This window comes from Macaca nemestrina, chromosome 10 (genome assembly GCF_043159975.1).
Source record: "Macaca nemestrina isolate mMacNem1 chromosome 10, mMacNem.hap1, whole genome shotgun sequence".
Lineage (NCBI taxonomy): Eukaryota > Metazoa > Chordata > Mammalia > Primates > Cercopithecidae > Macaca > Macaca nemestrina.
The window spans coordinates 125,563,193-125,583,285 of record NC_092134.1 but is presented as its reverse complement, the minus strand read 5'-3'; the positions used below and the strand labels follow the sequence as shown (position 1 = coordinate 125,583,285).

The 20,093-nt window shown below is 38.1% G+C and overlaps 1 protein-coding gene across 5 annotated transcripts in view; it reads left to right on the top strand.

Moving 5' to 3' along the window:
• LOC105481596 (microsomal glutathione S-transferase 1) overlaps positions 1-20,093 on the top strand; it is a 30,067-nt gene that overhangs the window by 8,855 nt on the left and 1,119 nt on the right. For 2 of the 5 annotated variants that reach the window (XM_011741282.2, XM_011741290.2), the window contains exons 3-4: positions 1,341-1,435; positions 7,803-8,420. In XM_011741282.2, coding sequence (XP_011739584.1) covers positions 1,341-1,435; positions 7,803-8,049 — 342 coding nt within the window. In that variant the 3' untranslated portion in view covers positions 8,050-8,420. Of the gene's footprint in view, positions 1-1,340; positions 1,436-7,802; positions 8,421-11,228; positions 14,972-20,093 lie in introns of those variants that run through there. The other 3 variants (XM_071072158.1, XM_011741299.3, XM_071072159.1) reach the window with 3 other exon arrangements.

Below are 20,093 nucleotides of genomic sequence, written 5' to 3'. Positions count from 1 at the left end.
ACTGAAATTGCATGAAATCCAATCTCATGCTCTTTCCATTTTAATACATTTATTTCTATATTCAACATGTATTTATTGTACATCTAGTGTGTGCCAGGCAGTTATTTAGGGGAGCACTATGATGAACAAGACAGACAGGCCTGACCTTAAGAACCTTATCTGGAATACTTGTTCCAGATAAAGATGTTGAGGAAAACTGATGAGCAGTATCCCAGCCCTGTGTATCAGTTCTCAACATCTTTATCTCTAATATAATGTTCACATCCTATTAAGAAAAAATAGAAAACATATGAGATTAATTTTGCAGTTTGTGTTTTTCTCTGCCATAAATTATTAAATAGTGGCTCATGCTTAAATATTTTTTAAATGCAGATTTCAAGTTTCAAGGGATGGGGAAGCTATTTCAAAGAGCATAATAATTGCAGGAAGAAATACATGAATGTGTACTTCTTATTCCCAGGAATGCAATTCAGCTTCTCAAATTTCATTATACAGTATTCTTCAACCCAAAGTTTTATCTGCTTTAGAAAAAGAAAAGAGGTACACATGTTCTGACAAAGTACAAGACACCTTTCCCATCCCTTACTCCTTTATGCTTCTTGCTGGTTCTCTAAAACCGTTGGCAGGTAAACATATTACTTTCAGATGAGCCAATCACTTGGAAATGTTAATACACTTGAGGGAAGGTATGTCAACATCACTGTGAAAAAGATACCAGTGAACCATAGTAATGGTCAATGATGACTTAGAATTATGCCTTTCCCCATATTTGCTTCCTTTTCTCTGTTTTTTTTCACTGTTTTTTGTTCGAGTTCTTATTTATGCTTCTCTTTTTACAACTTTGCATTGTTAATAAAAATTCAGTTTTAACTATAGATGCCTTCTTCTCCTCTTGTGTTTGATTTATTGCTCCAAATGGGCCAACCTGGATGTCTATATTTCTTCCACTAAAATGCAAATAACTTACTAGGTAGAATATCCCCATGTTATTTGCTGGTTTGTTTTCTTTTTTTTGAGACAGGGTCTTGCTCTGTCACCCAGACTAGATTGTAGTGGTGCAATCACAGTTCACTGCAGCCTCAACCTCTCAGGTTCAAGTGATCCTCCCACTACAACCTCCTGAGTAGCTAGGACTGCAGGCATGTGGCCCACTACCATGCCCAGCTATTTAAAACAAATTTTTGTAGATACAGGGGCTCCCTATGTTGCCCAGGCTGGTCTTGAATTCTTGGGCTCAAGCAATCCTGCCTCAGCCTCACAAAGTGCTGGAATTACAGGTGTGAGCTATTACTCCTGGCCAGTATTTGAAATAAGTTTCTTTTTATTGGTATTTGGAATAGGTTTTTGCCAATCCAGAAGACTGTGTAACATTTGGCAAAGGAGAAAATGCCAAGAAGTATCTTCGAACAGATGACAGAGTAGAACGTGTACGCAGGTAAACCAGTGTCTCTTGAAATTACTTACTTTATGAAACAATTTTGGCAAGGAGCTCAGTGAAGATGCCTCAGGGTCTTGGAGACTGAACAAAAAAAGTGAGGCCTCTTACCTACTCCACATGACAATTACAGAAAACTGGACATCTGAAAGTCTCCAAGTATCATTGCAATTGTATGTATTGCCAATTTTGCAATACTGTACTTTTATCTGTACTTTCTTGGAGTTAATGACATTGCTTTATATAGGGATGTATCAAAAGTAATGGCAGGGAGGAGGTAAAATGGGAACAGTAGATTCTTACAGTTTTATCATCTCCATAGGAGAGACTGTCAACTCATGTAAAAGGTTGAAGAATTAGGTATTTTTGTGTAAGATTCAAAATAAGAATGTTGACAGTCTGGAGGAGTAGGAACCTCTTTCTGTCCCTCTCCCCACTGCCATCTCTTTTTAGATATTATGTTTTAATGTACTGGGAATTCAATGAACAATGAAAAGCAATAAGCCAAGATACTATTGGGGTATGATTGTTCCTATCACCCAGGTAGTGAGCATAGTACCCATTAGTTTTTCAACCTTTGTCTCCCCTTCTCTGCCCCCTCTAATAGTCCCCAATATCTATTGTTGCTGTCTTTGTGTTTATGTACCCAATGTTTAGCTCCCACTTATAAGTGAGAACTTGTGGTATTTGTTTTTCTTTTCCTGTGTTAATTTATTTAGGGTAATTGCCTACAGCTGCATCCATGTTGCTGCAAAGGACATGATTTCATTCTCTCTCTTTTTGTTTTGAGATGGAGTCTCATTCTGTCACCTAGGCTGGAGTGCAATGGCATGATCTCGGCTCACTGCAACCTTCTTCTCCGGGGTTTAAACCATTCTCCTGCCTCAGCCTCCCTGAGTAGCTGGGACTACAGGCATGTACCACCATGCCTAGCTAACTTTTTGTAGTTTTAGTAGAGGCTGGGTTTCACCATGCTGGCCAGGCTGATCTTGAACTCCTGACCTCAGGTGATCCACCCACCTTGGCCTCCCAAAGTGCTGGGATTACAGGTGTGAGCCACCGTGCCTGACCCAATTTCATTCTTTTTTTTTTTTTTTTTACAGCTTCGTAGTATTCCATGGTGTATGCTACCACATTGTCTTTATCCAATTCATATTGATGGACACCTAGGTTGCATTATCCCTTTTGTGATTCTCTGTGAAAATCTGAAGCCCCTCCCGAGTTTTCTGCAGATTCCCCTACGGCATATCATCTCCAGGTTAACTCTGGATCTGGATTCCCACTTCTATGCATGTTTCCATATTCTGCAGTTGGTTATGCTGGATGTTAATCCAGCCCTTCAGTCAGTTCCTTTCACAAATTAACTAAAAAAAAATGTGGCTAAAAATAGACTTGAGTAAGTGGAAGTGCAGAGGCATTTACACTGTGGCAACACAAACATTTCAAGTTGTTTTGTTATTTCTCTGTCTGACAATGACCTTCAGCATCCTCTCTTCGGGAATAGGCCCCGTAGCTGTACCTCCTTCACTCAAGCAACGCCCAGTGTTACACCGTGTTTGAGGCTCTCCTCTAGCCACACAGACTCTTCAACCTTTCAGCACTAAAATTAAAAGTACCTTCTTGCTCATGCAAAACCATTCTACCCCCAAGCTATTCATCAAGCAAGAAGGTTTCTCTTCTAAGAAAAAGTCTGTGCAGATACTTAGCACAAAATTTCACCTTCTGTCTCACTTAGTTATATACTTGTTAATTCAGCAGCCCTGCTGTGTAAATCAGTGAGTCTTGAAAATGGGTTGTGTCAAGAATACAGATATAAAATAGTTTCAGGACAAGGAATCACTGTGGACATTTCAAACAATAGCAGAACAATATCAAAGGAAAAATTATGTGTTAGATGAAAAAAATAAAATTAAAAAAAGTGGGCCGGGCGCGGTGGCTCAAGCCTGTAATCCCAGCACTTTGGGAGGCCGAGACGGGCAGATCACGAGGTCAGGAGATCGAGACCATCCTGGCTAACGTGGTGAAACCCCGTCTCTACTAAAAAATACAAAAAAAAAACTAGCCGGGCGAGGTGGCGGGCGCCTGTAGTCCCAGCTACTCGGGAGGCTGAGGCAGGAGAATGGCGTAAACCCGGCAGGCGGAGCTTGCAGTGAGCTGAGATCCGGCCACTGCACTCCAGCCTGGGAGACAGAGCGAAACTCCGCCTCAAAAAAAAAAAAAAAAAAAAAAAAAAAAGTGAGTGAAGCTTGAGGTTTTCAAAACCAGCGAGGAGACATGAAACCGTTTAAAGCCTTGTCTGGTCCTTTATGCACTTCCCCTTTTAGAGCAGGCAGCCGCCTGCATGATGCTAGTCATGGACCTGTATTTATAAAATTGCCCAGAACTAGAAAGTGATCAGAAGCAATTAGACCCTCAGTAGCACTAGTAAGATTGAAATGAAAATCCAAATAAGTCTCCTGTGTGAAAGCGTAACAAAAGATATTTTACTTGGGGATTTTAGATTCCTACCTACTATTCTTTCCGACCTTCCACCCTTACTCCCTGCCCATGGGATTGTACTTTTAGAGGAGAACGACGTTATCTAAATTGATCTGCTAGTCAGGTTGCAAATAAATGTAAGGAAGAACAATTGACCCTAGTTCTGAGAAGGTTCCGCGTCCTGGAGGAGGTGCAGCGACTGTGTGCACAGCGCCCCCTCGTGATGAGACACTGGCTTTTCAGCATAGTAAGAGAAGAGCGTCTCCAACAGAGTGGAGTTTCCAGTTGCAAAATGCTTTTTGACATAGTACCTGTTTCATCGAAAAAGTGCCTAATAACACACTTTTGGAGATATTTTTCAGAGAGAGTGTTTCCAGAATCTTCCTTTTCGATTTTTAAGCTAGACCTTTTTTTTTTTCACCTCTCTCGTTACTTCAGTAATTGTAAAGCTGTTACGATTAGCGTATTTGGCAGGGACAGAATGGGGCTATAAATGCAGTGAAAAGTATGCTTTACCGTGTGCAACAATAGAGAAAATTAATACATACACATATGGAACAATTCATTAACAACTTAAAGTAATATGTGTTGAAATACCAAGATATGTGACTTAAAGTTCTAGACAGGCAGAAACCGTGATGGTTAGAAAGCACTCGACCTATTTATTTATTTAATACTCTCTTACGTTGTCTAGGAAGCATTCAATACCATATACATTCGACACAAAAAGATAAAAAGAAAGTTGAAAGGCAGACAGACCAGCTGGTGAAATACAGGGAGTCATCTGAAAGACAAAACAAACGCTTGAGGTTGGTATTTAGGGACGGGAGAGACATTTAGAATATATTCCCTTTAAAGGTAGAGAATACCCCTTCACTGAGAGTGTTCCATGGAATCTAAGTGACACTTGCTGCGGACTCTGTCAGGAGACTGGAACGTAGGCTAGGGGTTGAACTGGATGATGTCCCTTGTGGCCCCACTGTATGAACACATATAAGGAGAGATTATTGTGTATGTATCACTGTCATTTCTTCTCCTGAGATGCTATCAAAGAGCTTTAAGACTGAGTTCCTGACCCTCAGGGGTTTATAATGTTCCCCGCCCCCCACCCCCAGTAAGACCCACATGCATGTAGAAATGGGAGAATGATATGAAGCCATGTTCCATTAGTTCCAAGGAATAGTTCATAAAGGAAGATCTTGAAGAGTATTAGGATTTGAAAGAAGAGGAGAGAAGAAGTCTCGTCAATTTGGGAAAATTCCTTTGTGAGAATGTGAACACATGGCTGTGTGCTGAGGGTGAAGAGCTTTGGCTGAGATGAGGGCGTCAGGAAAAGCCTGCTGTGCAGCTCTTTTTGTAGTTGTTCACAGCCTGACAATCTCCAGATGCATGTAGCAACGTCTGTCCGGGTCAGGCGGATGCTGGGATCCAAGTAATTCTGATCTGAGAGTAGGAGGCGCGGCTGTGGCCTCAAGAGCACAGAGATGCTGGGAAGGTCCCTCACAGAGCAAATGTGTGCCAGGGAATGTCTGTCCAAAGGAAAAAGAAAAATGGGAAAATATAATCATGGGGGAGAAGGGTAATAGACCCAGGTAGAAAGTGGTCTCTTAGGAAGACCGATGTTCACCTGGTGATAGATTTTGGCAGCTGTCGGTAAATGGCGCTAACATGAAGGAAGCTGCCGCTCCAGGAAGAAGTTGTCATTGGAGCAGAGGGGAGGGTTGGGACGGAAGGGTGATAGTGCACTGCGGCACATGCTCACAGGGAGAGCTGGGGAACCGTACGCCTGGAACAGTCTCAAAAGAAGTACAAAATACACCATAAATTGGCATAAGTATGAGGGACTGTGGAAAACAGCTCTTACTAGCATAATGAGGAGTGTTATCTTTGAGAACATTTTGACGAAAGAGAAAGAGAGCTCAAAAGGGAGAATAAGATAAAGAGAAAGAGGCTAGAAAAACACGCAGGAGCTAGAAAAGTAAAGGAACGCCTGCCCCTGACCTTCCTTCCCTCTACCCTCATGGTCCTCGTACTGTCCTTGACTTTCTTCTCTGCTTTAACATTCCATTCCATGTGTCAATTGCTTAACACAGGCGTAGAAGTGGACATTGTTTTCCAGAGAGTCTCCTTTTTATAGTTTCTTCCTCAGCCTTACAATTTCTGTCCTTTTGGCATGTTGTGAAGGACACTAACGTGCCTAAGATTGGAGGTGAGTATGTCTCTGTGATGCTGCAGGAGAAATCAGAGGACAAAAACAAATACCCTTGGTGTCATTGACAAAGTGGGCCCTTTAATAGAAAATGGCATTCCTGTCTTTTCTTTCCCATCGCATTCTCAGTAGTACTTGCATTGCTCCATGAAAGACAGGGCACAGGAACACTCACACCTTCCTCTCTTTGCTTTTATTCTGTATTGAAGCCTTTTCAAATGATTACTTGTCTGGGCTGCTGCCGTCTTCTTCATGTCTGTATGTAGTCATCGTCTTTGTGAGGCAAGCTTAGAGATAATGTAGGGAAAACAGAAAGGAAAGGAGAGGAGGAGAGTGATGATCATTGAGCAGGCAATATGTAATAATTATATGTTTATGCTATAGAAGAGAGTAACGTAAAGCAGAAATAGTTTTCATTCTGAAATACATATCAGTAGCTGACAAACTCTATCAAACTCTCCATTTCTATCCTAGATTCTAAAGCAATTTCTAATTCTGTAGACTTAAGGGACATGATATTTTAAAATTAAGTATTTTCAAAAATGTTGCTGGGCATGGTGGCTTGCACCTGTAAACCCAGTGTTTTGGGAGGCTGAGGCTGGAGGACTGCATGAGACCAGGTGTTCAAGACCAGACTGGGCAACATAGCAAGATCCCATCTCTAAAAAGAAAATTTAAAAATTAAGCCAGGCATGGTGGTGAGGCCTGTAGTCCCAGCTCCTCATGAGGCTGAGACTCAGGAGTTTGAGGCTGCAGTGAGCTGTGATTGTGCCACCGCACTTCAGCTTAAGCAACAGAGCAAGACCTCATTTCTAAAAACAACAACAGCAACAACACCAATAATAATAAAAATGTCAAGTCAATAGTAGAAGTGTTTTGTATTCGGTCTTAGCCAGAGAAACCCAAGATGCCATGACTTGGAGCAAAACTGTGGCTAAAACATGCTTTTTGTTTTTCTTCCAGTTCTGTTATAAAGAAAACATTTAGGAAATTTTCTCTCTCTTTCTCTCTTTCACCTGTCCCACTTTTTGTGTGTCCTTTGTAGTTTTGCACCATCATTCTTAACAAATTTATTTGGCATTTGGAAGATAAGTTAGCCAAAATTTTACTGTATTTGAAAGGCTAGTTATATATTCTGTTATTTAGACATAAGAGCATGAGATTCTTGATATTAAATTGGTAAATTAATTATTAGCAACCTAGTGGTTTGGGTTGGCAAGGATTCTCTCAATGATCATTTGGGAGAGTAGCAGAAGCAAAGGAGGAATCTTAAGAAACATCAACACCAAAAAGGTTTTCTTCCTTTGGGAAAAAGAATTTTTATAAAAAGATTCTTGAATTGCTAATTGTTATGAACCTCATAAGAAAAAAGTATCTTGTATTTACAAAAATGAAATGAGTTCTATTAGATAGATGTTGTTTTGATATTCTAGGAACTACAAAATGCCTTCTGTGATATTTAAAGATACACTAAAAGTAAAAAGAAACAAAAATAATGAGAGATTCTAAATAAAAGTCAAGTGGGTAAGGAAACAAGATAATTTGAGAGAGAAAAATAAATCTTACTTTGAAATTTAAGGATCCATGAGCACTCAGATTTAGTTTTTAGAAGAGAGAGAAGAAAGGATACATATCTACTGTTTTGTAATTAGCGTCTTCAACAGTTATCTTTTTCCACAGAGCCCACCTGAATGACCTTGAAAATATTGTTCCATTTCTTGGAATTGGCCTCCTGTATTCCTTGAGTGGTCCCGACCTCTCTACAGCCATCCTGCACTTCAGACTCTTTGTCGGAGCACGGATCTACCACACCATTTCATATTTGACACCCCTTCCCCAGCCAAATAGAGGTTTGAGTTTTTTTATTGGATATGGAGTTACTCTTTCCATGGCTTACAGGTTGCTGAAAAATAAATTGTACCTGTAAAGAGAATCGTCCAACTCATTATCCAGTTGGTTTTTTAAGAATTCTCCACTTCCAATTTATAATGAATACTTTCTTAGGTTTTAGGTAGGAGAGGAACAGAGGAATTACGAACTGGGATAAACCCGTTTTGAATATTAGCATTGCCAATATCCTCTATTCTTGTTTTTACATTTGGATTAGAAATTTAGCATAATAATTCTTACGTCTTTTGTCTGATTTTTTAAAGTACTTTCTTATACATTTGGATCATGTTATGATTTGTAACATTCATGCAGCACTTCACTTCTGAATCTGTAAAATAATTGTGTGTATGAGAAACCTATATTTCAACACTGCTGAAACGGACGTGAAATAAAGAATTTAAAGAATGATTTTGTTTCGTTTGATTTTTCCCAGTATTTTGTTTTCAAAAGTTTCAAACCTAGGGTAAAGTTGAAAAATAGTACAAAGAACCTCTCTGTACCCTTCGCTTAGACTCACCAGTTGTTAACATTTTGCATATTTGCTTTTCTTCTCTCTCTGTTTTCTTTTTCTCTGAAACATCTGAGAGTAAGTGGCAGATATCATGGCACGTCACTCTTTAATACTTCAGCACGTTTTTCTTACGAACAAGGCATTCTCCAAATAACCACAATACCCTTCTTACACCCAAGACATTTAGTATTAATATAATAGTGTTTCATATACATAGTCTTTATTCCAATTTTTCCAGTTTCCTCAGCAATATTCTTTATAACTGCTTTAGTTTGGATCCAGGAATCCAAGACCAAACATTGCCTTCTGTTATCATTTCTGTTTGGCTTTCACTTAAATCAGAGAATTCTTTCACTCACTTTTGCTTTTGTCTAACCTTGACATTTTTTGAAGAGTTACAGACAAGTTGTTTTACAGAATGACCCTTAATCTGGATTTGTTTTATCTAGGATTTTCTCATTCTTAGATTCAGATTAACCATTTTTGGTGGTGTGTCCTTCACATTATAAAACATCAACAGGCATCTGATATCAGTTTGCCCTGTCATTGGTGATAATTAAATTTGATCAATTTAGTAAGGTAGTGTCAACCAAATCTGTCCATTTTAAAGGGACCCTTTTATTTCTATAATCATATGTGGGGTCATAACTTGAGACTGTATGCATATCCTGTCCCCCTACAAAATTTCACTTAATAGATTTAGCACCCAGATATGTTGTTTGGTTTCTACATATAAATATGTAGCACGTAAATCACACAAATTTAGATTTTTTTTTTGGTCTTACATGGAATGTGTACTTAAGTCTCTATAATAAAGGGTGAGCTTTTAAAATATCAGTATTTTTCTTATATATGCCATCCATCTAATTTATATTAGTTTTTGATTTTCGTATCTTTTGATGCATTTTAATTTTAAATATCTATTTCTTAAACAGTACTTTGAATGGCATTTGTGAATCGTTCATTTAGATGTGCCATTTGAGAAAAGTCACTGCGTTGTATTTTAGGTTTCATAGTTTGAGCAACTCTGAAGTCCATAAACAAAACCTATTAGACAATTGACTATGTAGAATTCCATACAAGTTTCTTTTTACTTCTTTTCCTAATGTTAAAAAAGCAGCTTTGCATACTGTGGATCTTGGCCTTAGGAACTCTTTGTGGTGTAATTAATAGAAAAGACCATGAGCTCAGGAGGGAAAAGTTTGAAACCCATGAGTTGGCTCTGCCTGCATGAACACGCACATACACACACACACACACACACACACACACACACACACACCCCTGCTCTCTGGATTTGGGCAACTGGCTTACACTGTCTGTTCTGCAGTTTCTCAAACTTTACAAGATTTTTTGAAGGTCATATGCTTTTCTGTATGTGAAGCCTTTGAAAAAAGTATATTTTAAGCCATTAAGTGTTTCCCATGTGTAAATTATTTCAGTAATCTCTCAATCACAAAGATTCAGATAACTGAGTTCCTCCTAGTTTTGGATCAGATCTTTGTTGAACCATTATCACGTCTTCCATTGTTTTCTCAAATTTTCTTCTCACTTGGTAATGCTTCTCTGAGCAGAAGCAGAACGGATGGTGGTTATTGTAGCAGTTATCCATTTAGCTATTAATATTTGATATTCATTAGTAGACAATTATTAGGGGAAAAGGACATTTACATTTTATATTCTCAGAGGTATAGGAACTATGTATATGAACAGAACACACTTAAGGAAAAATGAAAAAGTCTAGGGATTACCCAGTTCAGTTTCTAAACTTAAGTATAAGTTGTAAAAACAATTTAGAATACTTTTCAACTATACTTTTACTCACAAGAGAAGCTTTAGATACAGGGGGATTTATTAGTGAAACTGCTTTTGTGAAGGAGGATGGATGAAGGGGAAAGCTGTTTACTAGTCTAGAATCCTGCATCGAGGATTCCCCACCTGACTGTAAGACAGAATTGGCTCTAGAGTGAAGTCTGTGTGCTAAGTGACTTTAACTTCTGATGGGACGCGGGTGGAATCGTACAGCTTGCCTTAACGCTATTCCTGTGAGGAATAGGATGGGTTTGTTTTCATGTTTCTGCTACTTAATTTGAAAACAAAGATTGTGGTTACCTTTGTATCTGCATGCAGATCCGTGTACACACACACGCCCACACCCATCACCAGTACTAACCATTATGAATGCTTAGTAATCGGATAACATTGTTACTTTTCGAAACACCACCATCTCCCTACATTCAGGCCTGGTTCTGTACTCACCTATCCTAAGCCAACTCTATCACAAGCAGTTCAAGATCCACTGAAACTGGAAGATATTTATCTGTATTTCTTACAGAGTCATCATCTAGGGCAATGATGGGGGTTTTGGAGGCAGGGTTCAGTGACTCTCAAATGAAACTGGAGTGAGGTAGATTTTACCAGAATTACTGTAGCAAGGGCAAACCTTATGTTTATATAGATATTGAATCTGTATTATATTGGACAAAACTTTATATTTTTATGTAATACTACATGACAGAATCTTAATAGGCGGGAACATCTGTAAGATGCACTGTCTTGGGCATGTTGATGGAGGGGGTAGGTCATGAGATTTTTATGTACATCGAAAGCCTCTGTGGTTTAAACAAGGCTGAGAGATCCTTGTTGAATTAATGTCAGGTAGATGAGTCCTTCTATTTTGAAGACTGAGAAACTGACTCTTTGAGGGCACAGGAGTTCTTAGGCCCAGAGAGGCAGATTCAGAAGAACCTAAATATAAATGAGACTGGAGTAGAAATGAGAATGGCAGGAAATGCATGGAAACAGACCGTCCCATGGCCTGGTTGTCTGAATCCCAGAGAGTAGTCGCTTCTCTTGCTGTGGTCAAGATGCCCTGGAAGCTAAGTCATAAGAGAGGCTTCTGTTGGTTCTCTCTATGGGATCACTGCTAAAGATCCCAGAGTCACTCCACGTCCCAGTGTTCTGCACATTGCCGTATGTTGGCTTGTGTGGCGAAGCAGCATGTTTGTGAGTGTGGGTTTAAACCAAACAGAGTTAGAGGAATCAAATATTAAATGACGTACAACTAAGATAATCTGACACATCCATTATTCACTTCAAGATGGAGATAATATGTCTTCAGGGAAACGAAAAACCTCACACAGTCTGTTGGCCACAGCATCCCACATTCAATTCATCTTTACACTTGGAATGACTCTGCAATTGGGACTGGCAAGGCCAAGTCTGATGACACAGGACCCTCACTACTGTGGGTGCTTGGATAGGTATACTCAATGCTTATCTTTGTATTTTTTGTTTCCTGTTTCTTGGGCTATCCAATCACTCTTCTGACTGATACATTCTCCCTTTCACTATATTAAAACCCAAAGAGGCTACTTCTTGTATCTTACCAATCAGGAAGTGACTTGGCATGTCTATGCTGAGTTTAGCTAGGAGGTTAACGATCAAAAGGTAATTGTACAATCTCAGATCCCTAGTTATTAGGGAGACCTCTCAAAACCCGTAAGCACTTCTGACTACTACCTTCCCGATCTAACATGCAATGATTCTAAGGCCCGAAGTTTTGCTAGGCAGCGAGGAGAAGGGCATGGAGTTTCTCACAACCAAGTGTTAAATTTTAATGCAATAAGGCCCAGTCCTAGGGAATCCTGATGGGTTCTGTCAACCATTCACCTGAGAGCTCTACTTTATAAATAAAGAAAGCAAAAAGAAAGTTTTCTGAGTTGCATAGTTGCATCACACTGATTCTTCATAGAGGCAGATGGTGAGAAGTGAGGCAATTTGCCTTGGGAGTCTTTACAATCCATTTAGAAACAGCAGCACAAAAATCCTATGATCATCTCCCCGCTGCAGGCTGAAATGTCAGCCCTGTGGGAAGCTGATAGGTGTTCCTGCCATCAGCCAAAGCGGCACCTCTACATTCATACCTTTCAGGGTACTTTATTCACTGTATATTCTGTGTAAACTGTTGGATTTGACAAGGAGGAGTTGTCGAAGGCAGACTACTGGGAAGGGGCCGTGTTGGGTTGAATTTGGCACCAATCTCTCATACTTGACAGCTCATGTATAAGATTGTGGATGAGCTATAGGACCTATGAGCCTCCTCAGTCAGCAAGCGCAGGCCCTAAGTCACATTTAATTCAGAAAGCCCTGACAGCCCTGCATAAAATGTGAGCCGTAAAATGGAGAGATAGGAGCTGTGTGCAAGAGTAGACCATTTAAGTTATTTCCTTTTACTGAAGTTTTGGAAAACATGAACCAGGACAATATAGACTCTGATATACCATGAAGATATCTGTATTAGTAAGTTCAAGAAAATAATCCAAATAATCCAAACTTGAAGCCAGACATAATTTTTAATGACCCAATACTAAGAAGGACATCAGTGGAGAGTTAGAGGCTGCCTGAAGTTTTTAGTCTTTCAGCCTAGGTCATTCATATCTATCCCTATGTCTTTATATAAGCAAAACCACCCAAATTAAAGAGAATCGTGAAGGGCTGAAGCAGTGTGGTATAGTGAATAGATACTGGATTTGAAAAACATCCATATTTGAGTCTTGAGTCTTGAGGCTTTCTGGCTGCCTAAGATAATGACTGAGGCTTTATGCCCCATCCTTAATTCTAAAGTGGCAAAATTAATACTTTACCTACTGTATTAACAGCCACAATAATTCTGCATGATAAATCATCCTATGACTCAGTGACTTTGCTAATGATTCTGCAAGGTTGAGCTGATCTGGACTGGGTTTGCTCATGTGTCTGCTGTAAGTTACGGGTTAGCCAGGTGGTCCGGCTGGATGTGTGTCTGGGTTCTCTAAGGAATCTGGAACTTGGCTGAAACTTGGCTGATTCAGAAAGACCTCAACTAGGGTTACTTGGGCAACTCAATTCCATCCCTTGTGTCTTATCCTCTAGTACAGTGCTCAGCAAATTATGGACTGTGGACCAAATCCAGCCCACGGGCTGTTTTTATAAATAATGTTTTATTGGAACACAGCAGTACTTACTTATTTTTATATTTCCTGCAACTGCTTTTATGTCACAATGGCAGCGTGGCATAGTTGAATTGTTGCAGTGGAGACCACATGGCTCACAAAACCAAAAATATTTACTCTCTGGTGTTTTACAGAAAGTTTTCTGATTCTTGCTCTAGTAGGTTAGCCCGACTGTGCTGTCATGGCATAGGAGCAAGAGAGGAAATGGAACTGTGTAAGTCTCTTTTCAAGAGTCCGCAATCATTACATCCACCTACATGCCCTTGGCCAGAGAAAGTCACAGGGTTGGCCTCAGAATTATAGTGCTGGGAAATGGACCCAACGCCCTCAGGGAGATGAACTGCAAAGTCACATGGCACAGGGGCATGGATGCACAGAGGGATGAAGATTTAGGCCATTTATACAATCTATTGCACTTGTCCACTTTGTGATACCAGTATGAGTTTCAATTCAGACACATGTAAAAGCATTTTATAAACTTTATGACATTATGCAATTAAAATAGCATTTATTCTAATGTGTCATAATTTCATCAGATTAGTGGTAATCTGTGATATGCTCAGTATGAGAGCAATAGTTACAAACTAAGTAAAAAACACAATACAGGGTGTGTGAACTTGGCCTTCTCCCTCTCATTTGCAATGTGCTGCCTTAGGAAGACAGATGGGACAAGGAACAAATATTTGGACAGCCTTATTGCCTCTATAACCAAGTTGGTTCCCAAACTGTGCCCAGTCTGTTCTCTTGAAATTATAATATGCACCCTGCTCCCAACCAAGTGTTTCATCAAATTTAGTCAGTTTCTGATTATTGGCATATTAAATGTAGACCAGAGAATATTGCTGGCCCAAACGTAAAATTTTTGTGTTAGTGTTTGCTGAAATAATTGTATATTATCTTCTATGGGTTGCATTAATCATGAAAATAAAGCTGTGCTAAGTTCTTGTTTGAGCTACCCAATTTATAACTTGATAGCGCAAGGAATATAATTTACTTTTCCTTTGTAACTCATCTTTCACGACAACATAGTTAGAGATTGGATCCTAGAATTGATTCTAATAATAGTTTTTGCCACTGACACACATGAGAAACCCAGGCAAGTCACCTACTTATGCTCTATTCATTTCTTCACATTTAAAATCAATACATTGAATTAGAACAATTTTTGAAATATTCCATGACTCTAAAAATTCTATTTACTCTGGAGGCAGGTGTTGGTCTACTCTTTCTCCATTGATAAAATATGAATATCAAGATGTGGAAATAATTATAGTAGAAAGCTTATAGCCTCCATTAATGAGGTCAAGCTCAATTTGAGTTAAATAGCATTTTGTGGGTTTAGTGTCTCAGAATAATAATCTTTAATTTTCTCTGAATCACTGATGTGATGTCACCAACACGAAATGATTGTTACTTTTCAGAAAAATTCAATAAATACATTGAATTACCTCCATTTAATAATTTTCTTCTATTAATTCTTCTTCAGACATTGAACATACTATCACTTGAATAGACCAGTAACTTGTACTAGTAGTTGATGGTGGGACAAATAGAATGCTCGGAAGTAAATGAAACAGGGTTTCTTGGTCTAATCATCATTCTGGGTTCCCAGAATCTTGACTCTATAAATTAGTTAGGTTCCACCTAGTCCAAATGTCTACACGTAAAATAAAAGAAAAATGTTTAATCATTTCTTCATAAAGAAATATGTATTGAGGGCCTCATATGTGCCCAGCACTATTGTAGATGCTTGATATACAACAAAGAGCAGAGAAAAAGTTTGCATTCCAAAGGATATTATTTAACTTAGGGCTTGTAAAGAAAGAAAGATGGTGAAATGACTGAACTAATACTATGTCAGAAGTCAGTCAGCTATGGTCTGTGGGCCAAATCTGACCTGCCACCTCTTTTTGTATGGCCCACAAGCTAACAGTGGTCAACAGTTTTTCTAATGAACATTTGCAATTGATTTGATGACTAGAAACACTAACCTTGAACTCCAATTAAGCAAAATGTTAATCCCCTGAATAAAAATTCCATTTTTCTCATTAGTGGATCTTTGTTACAAAAAAAGGGCACTTCATCATTATTGTTATCTTTTGAATTTCTTCAGTTAAAAAATATGGAAATTTGTTTTCTCTCCTGTTTTATAAGTGCCTACGTAATATATACTTGATTTTTGCCTCTTAGCTCGCAAAGTCTAAAATATTTACTCTGACATAAAAATGGACACATAGATCAATGGGACAGAGTAGAGAACCCAGAAATAAATCCATGAATTTACAGTCAACTCATTTTCAACAAAGGTACCAAGAACATGCATTAGGGAAAGAACAGTCTTGTCAATAAATGCTATTGGGAAAATTGGATCTCCACGTGCAGAAAAGGGAAACTAGACCTCTATCTCTTGCCATATACAAAAATCAAATCAAAATGGATTAAAAGCTTAAATATAAGACCTGAGACTATGAAATTATAAGAAGAAAACATTGAAGAAACACTCCAGGATTTTGGTCTGGCAAAGATTTCTTGACTAAAGCCTCAAAAACACAGGCAACCAAAGCAGAAATGGACAAATGGTATCACATCAGGTTAAAGACCTTCTGCACAGCAAAGGAAACAATCAGCAAAGTAAAGAGACAGCCTACAAAATGGGAGAAAATATTTACAAATATCCATATGATAGGAGATTAATAGCAAGAACATATAAGAAGCTCAAATAACTCAATAGCCAAAAGCCAAGTAATCTGCTTAAAAATGGGTAAAAGATCTGAATAGATGTTCTCAAAAGAATACCTACAAACGGCCAACTAGTATATGAAGAAACACTCAACATCATTAATCATCAGGAAAATACAAATCAAAAAAACAATGAGGTATCGTCTCACTCCATTTAAAATGGCTTTTACCCAAGACAGAGAGTAACAGATTCTAGTGAGAATGTGGCAAGAGGGGAGCCCTCTTACACTGTTGGTGGGAATGTAAATTAGTACAGCCACTGTGAAAAACAGTATGAAGATTTCTCAAAGAACTGAAAATAGAATTACCATATGATCCAGCAATCTCACTGCTGGGTGTATATTCAAAAGAACGGAAATCAGTATGTCAAAGAGATACCTGTACTCTCATGTGTATTACAGCACTATTACCAATAGCCAAGATCAGCCTAAGTGCCCATCAACAGGTAGATGGATAAAGAAAATGGGATGTGTGTGTGTACAATATAATATTCCATTATATATTGTATGTTACATATATTATGTATTTATATATTATATATTATCACATATATACTATGTGTTACATAATGGAATATTATATTATACAAAACAAAATATTATTTGGCTATAAAAAAATAAAATCCTGTCTTTCGAAACAACATGGATAGAACTGGAGGATATTATGTAAGTGAAATAATCCAAGCACCAAAAGACAAATGTCTCATGTTCTCACTCATATGTGGGAGCTTAAAAAAAAATAACCTCATGGAGATAGGGAGTAAAATGATGGTTACTAGAGAGATTGGGAAGGATAGTAGGGGTGTGGGGAATAAAGAGGGGTTGAGTAGTGAGTTTGAAACTACAGTTAGATGGAAGGAATAGATCTAGTGTTTGGTAGCACAGTAAGATGACTATAGTTAATTTATTGTATATTTCAAAATAACTACAAGAATGCAACTGGAGTGTTTCTAACACAAAGAAATGATAAATACTTGAGGTGATGAATACCCCAATTAACTTGATCTGATTATAGCATGGTTGCATCAAAATATTATATGTATCCTATATGATAACTCTTATGTATCAGTATCCATAAGAATAAAAATAAATGCAAATTATTAAAAAGAAAAATAAAATAAAATATTTACTCTGGCCCTTTACAAAGTTTGTCAACTCCTGATCTATACAATTGAATAAAAAGCATATAAATGGATACTGAAATTTCTCTCATTAGTTTTCATTGACTAACTGGTGCCAGAATTTAATCAAAATGACTAAGAACACCACTTTATTTCAGCATTGGTCCTCTTATATTTGGCCCAAATTATCCATTTTTGTTTCTAATTATTACATTCTATATGGTATGGTATAGGTGGGATATTCAGTAATGTTTCAAGAATTTTCTCAGTTGTTAGAGGATTGAAATATTGTTAATTGTCTTCTATGAAAACATAGCTTCTTACCAGCATGTTTTGAGCTTGTATGTGCTTTCCCTGGTAGCTGATTTTTTTTTTTTTTCCATGAGATCAGTTCTCTTGACATTACTGCGATGGAAAATGAGGTTTTTTGTTTGTTTGTTTGTTTGTTTGTTTTTTAAGACGGAGTCTCGCTCTGTCGCCCAGGCTGGAGTACAGTGGCCGGATCTCGGCTCACTGCAAGCTCCGCCTCCCGGGTTCACACCATTCTCCTGCCTCAGCCTCCCGAGTAGCTGGGACTACAGGCGCCCGCCACCTCGCCCGGCTAATTTGTTGTATTTTTAGTAGAGACGGGCTTTCACCGTGTTAGTCAGGATGGTCTTGATCTCCTGACCTGGTGATCCGCCCGTCTCGGCCTCCCAAAGTGCTGGGATTACAGGCGTGAGTCACTGCGCCCAGCAGAAATTGAGGTTTTAAAGTCCCTTTGGTTGGAAAAGTCTCTTTTTGTTTGGAGTAGATATACAGAAATCATGATACATCCAGTGTAACACCATTAAATCACTCACTTCTCAGAAACGGTAGCTAAAACCATTAATGTTTAATCACTTCATAGCCAATGCCAAGCAGTTTACATTAACAAGGAGCAGAATATGCTATGGCCAAATGAAACTAAATGGAAAACTCAGAAACAGCTGATGATGTCTAATTTAACATCTTTGTTTTTTTCCTGGGACATTTATGCTCACGGTGGTGATTTTATATTGCACACATATAATATAGTCATGGTTATTGCTTTTAAAATTGCTCCTAGTTTCTTTGATGGATTTAAATTTATTACTGTTTTATGGAGAGATAGCATATTGTTCCACCAGGAGCATCACGGTGTCTCATTGCTCTGCCACACAAACAAAATTTAAACCCACTCAAATCCAAAAATCACCCCAAATCCCTTTACCAAAACCAAAAACAAAAGCCATTATGTTTAGGATCCTGAATTAACATTTTAAACTGTATTTTAAAATATGAAGAAGAAAAATTTCATAGATTACTATTTTTAGGAACCTACCCCAAAGATCCACTAGGTAAATGTATGAAAGTACTTGCAAACCAGGCTATTTATTGAAGCACCACTTTCAATAGCAAGCGATTGCAAATAATTCAAATGTTCGTTAACAAAGAATGGTTAAATAAACTATGACAATTAATACAATAGATTACTATGCAGAATTATATATAATTTAGAATTATATATAATTCTAAAAAGAATTAGAAAAATCTCTGTATGTTACTATGGTTACTGTGGAATCAACTTTAGGATACATATATTCTTGTATGTGTGTGAGTGTGTATTTGTGCTTATGTTTTATTTAGTTTATTATTGGTTTGTTTTAGAGAAAAGTCTCACTCTGTTGCCCATGCTGAAGTGCAGTAGGACAATCATAGCTCACTGTAACCTCAAACTCCTGGGCTCAAGCGATCCTCCCTCTGCAGCCTCGTGAGTAGCTAGGACTACAGGCATGCACCACCATGCCTGGATCATTTTCAAATATTTTGTAGAGTTAGGGTCTTGCTATGTTACCCAGGCTGGTCTTGAAATCCTGGCTTCAAGTGATCCTCCTGCCTTGGCCTCCCGAAGTGCTAGAATTGAAGGACTGAGCCACTGCACCCTGACTGTGTTTATATTTTAAAATCAACGAAAAGGCAAACCATAAAGTTTAGAAAAAATAGTTAACTATAGAGGGAAGGAGGCAATAGAATAAAAGGAAAAGAGATAGATACGATTTTTTAAAGTATCTTGTTTTAAAGACGTGACTTTGAAAACATATTTCACATAATGATTAAATTAATTAAACACAAAGAGCAGTGCCTAAACATTGAAAGTAAAAAGAAACAAAGAAACCTCAATGCGTAACCCATTGAGGACATAACCTTCCGCAGAGGAACTATCCCAAGTGGCCTTAAAACATAACAATTTGACTGTACATAAACGGCAGGACAACAGAACATAAAAACAATCTTTTCAGTAATAATATTATTATTGGTAGTAGTGTTGATATTATTCTGAGACTGTAATCTGTGTAGCGTGGCATGAAACAAATGAGTAAATATATCAATATCACTGAAAATTAGGATTTGGCGCATGGCAGAAAGAAGATACACATACCAAATCAAATAAGTAGGAACTCTGTACTCCTGAATTTGAATTAGAAGTATTAGTGTTAACTGATGATGTGTTTTATGTAAAACAAAACAAAGATAATTATTTGTATCTACGTCTACTGAAAGGAATTAGCAAGCAGAGGTAGGCAATGTGAGATGAACCTGGAATATAACTTACCATATTAGAAAATAATGATGCTATTCAATACAACTAGTGTTGTGTCAAAAGGACTCAAGACTCAATGAATATGCTCCCATGCCAATAAATTTCAAGATGCGAA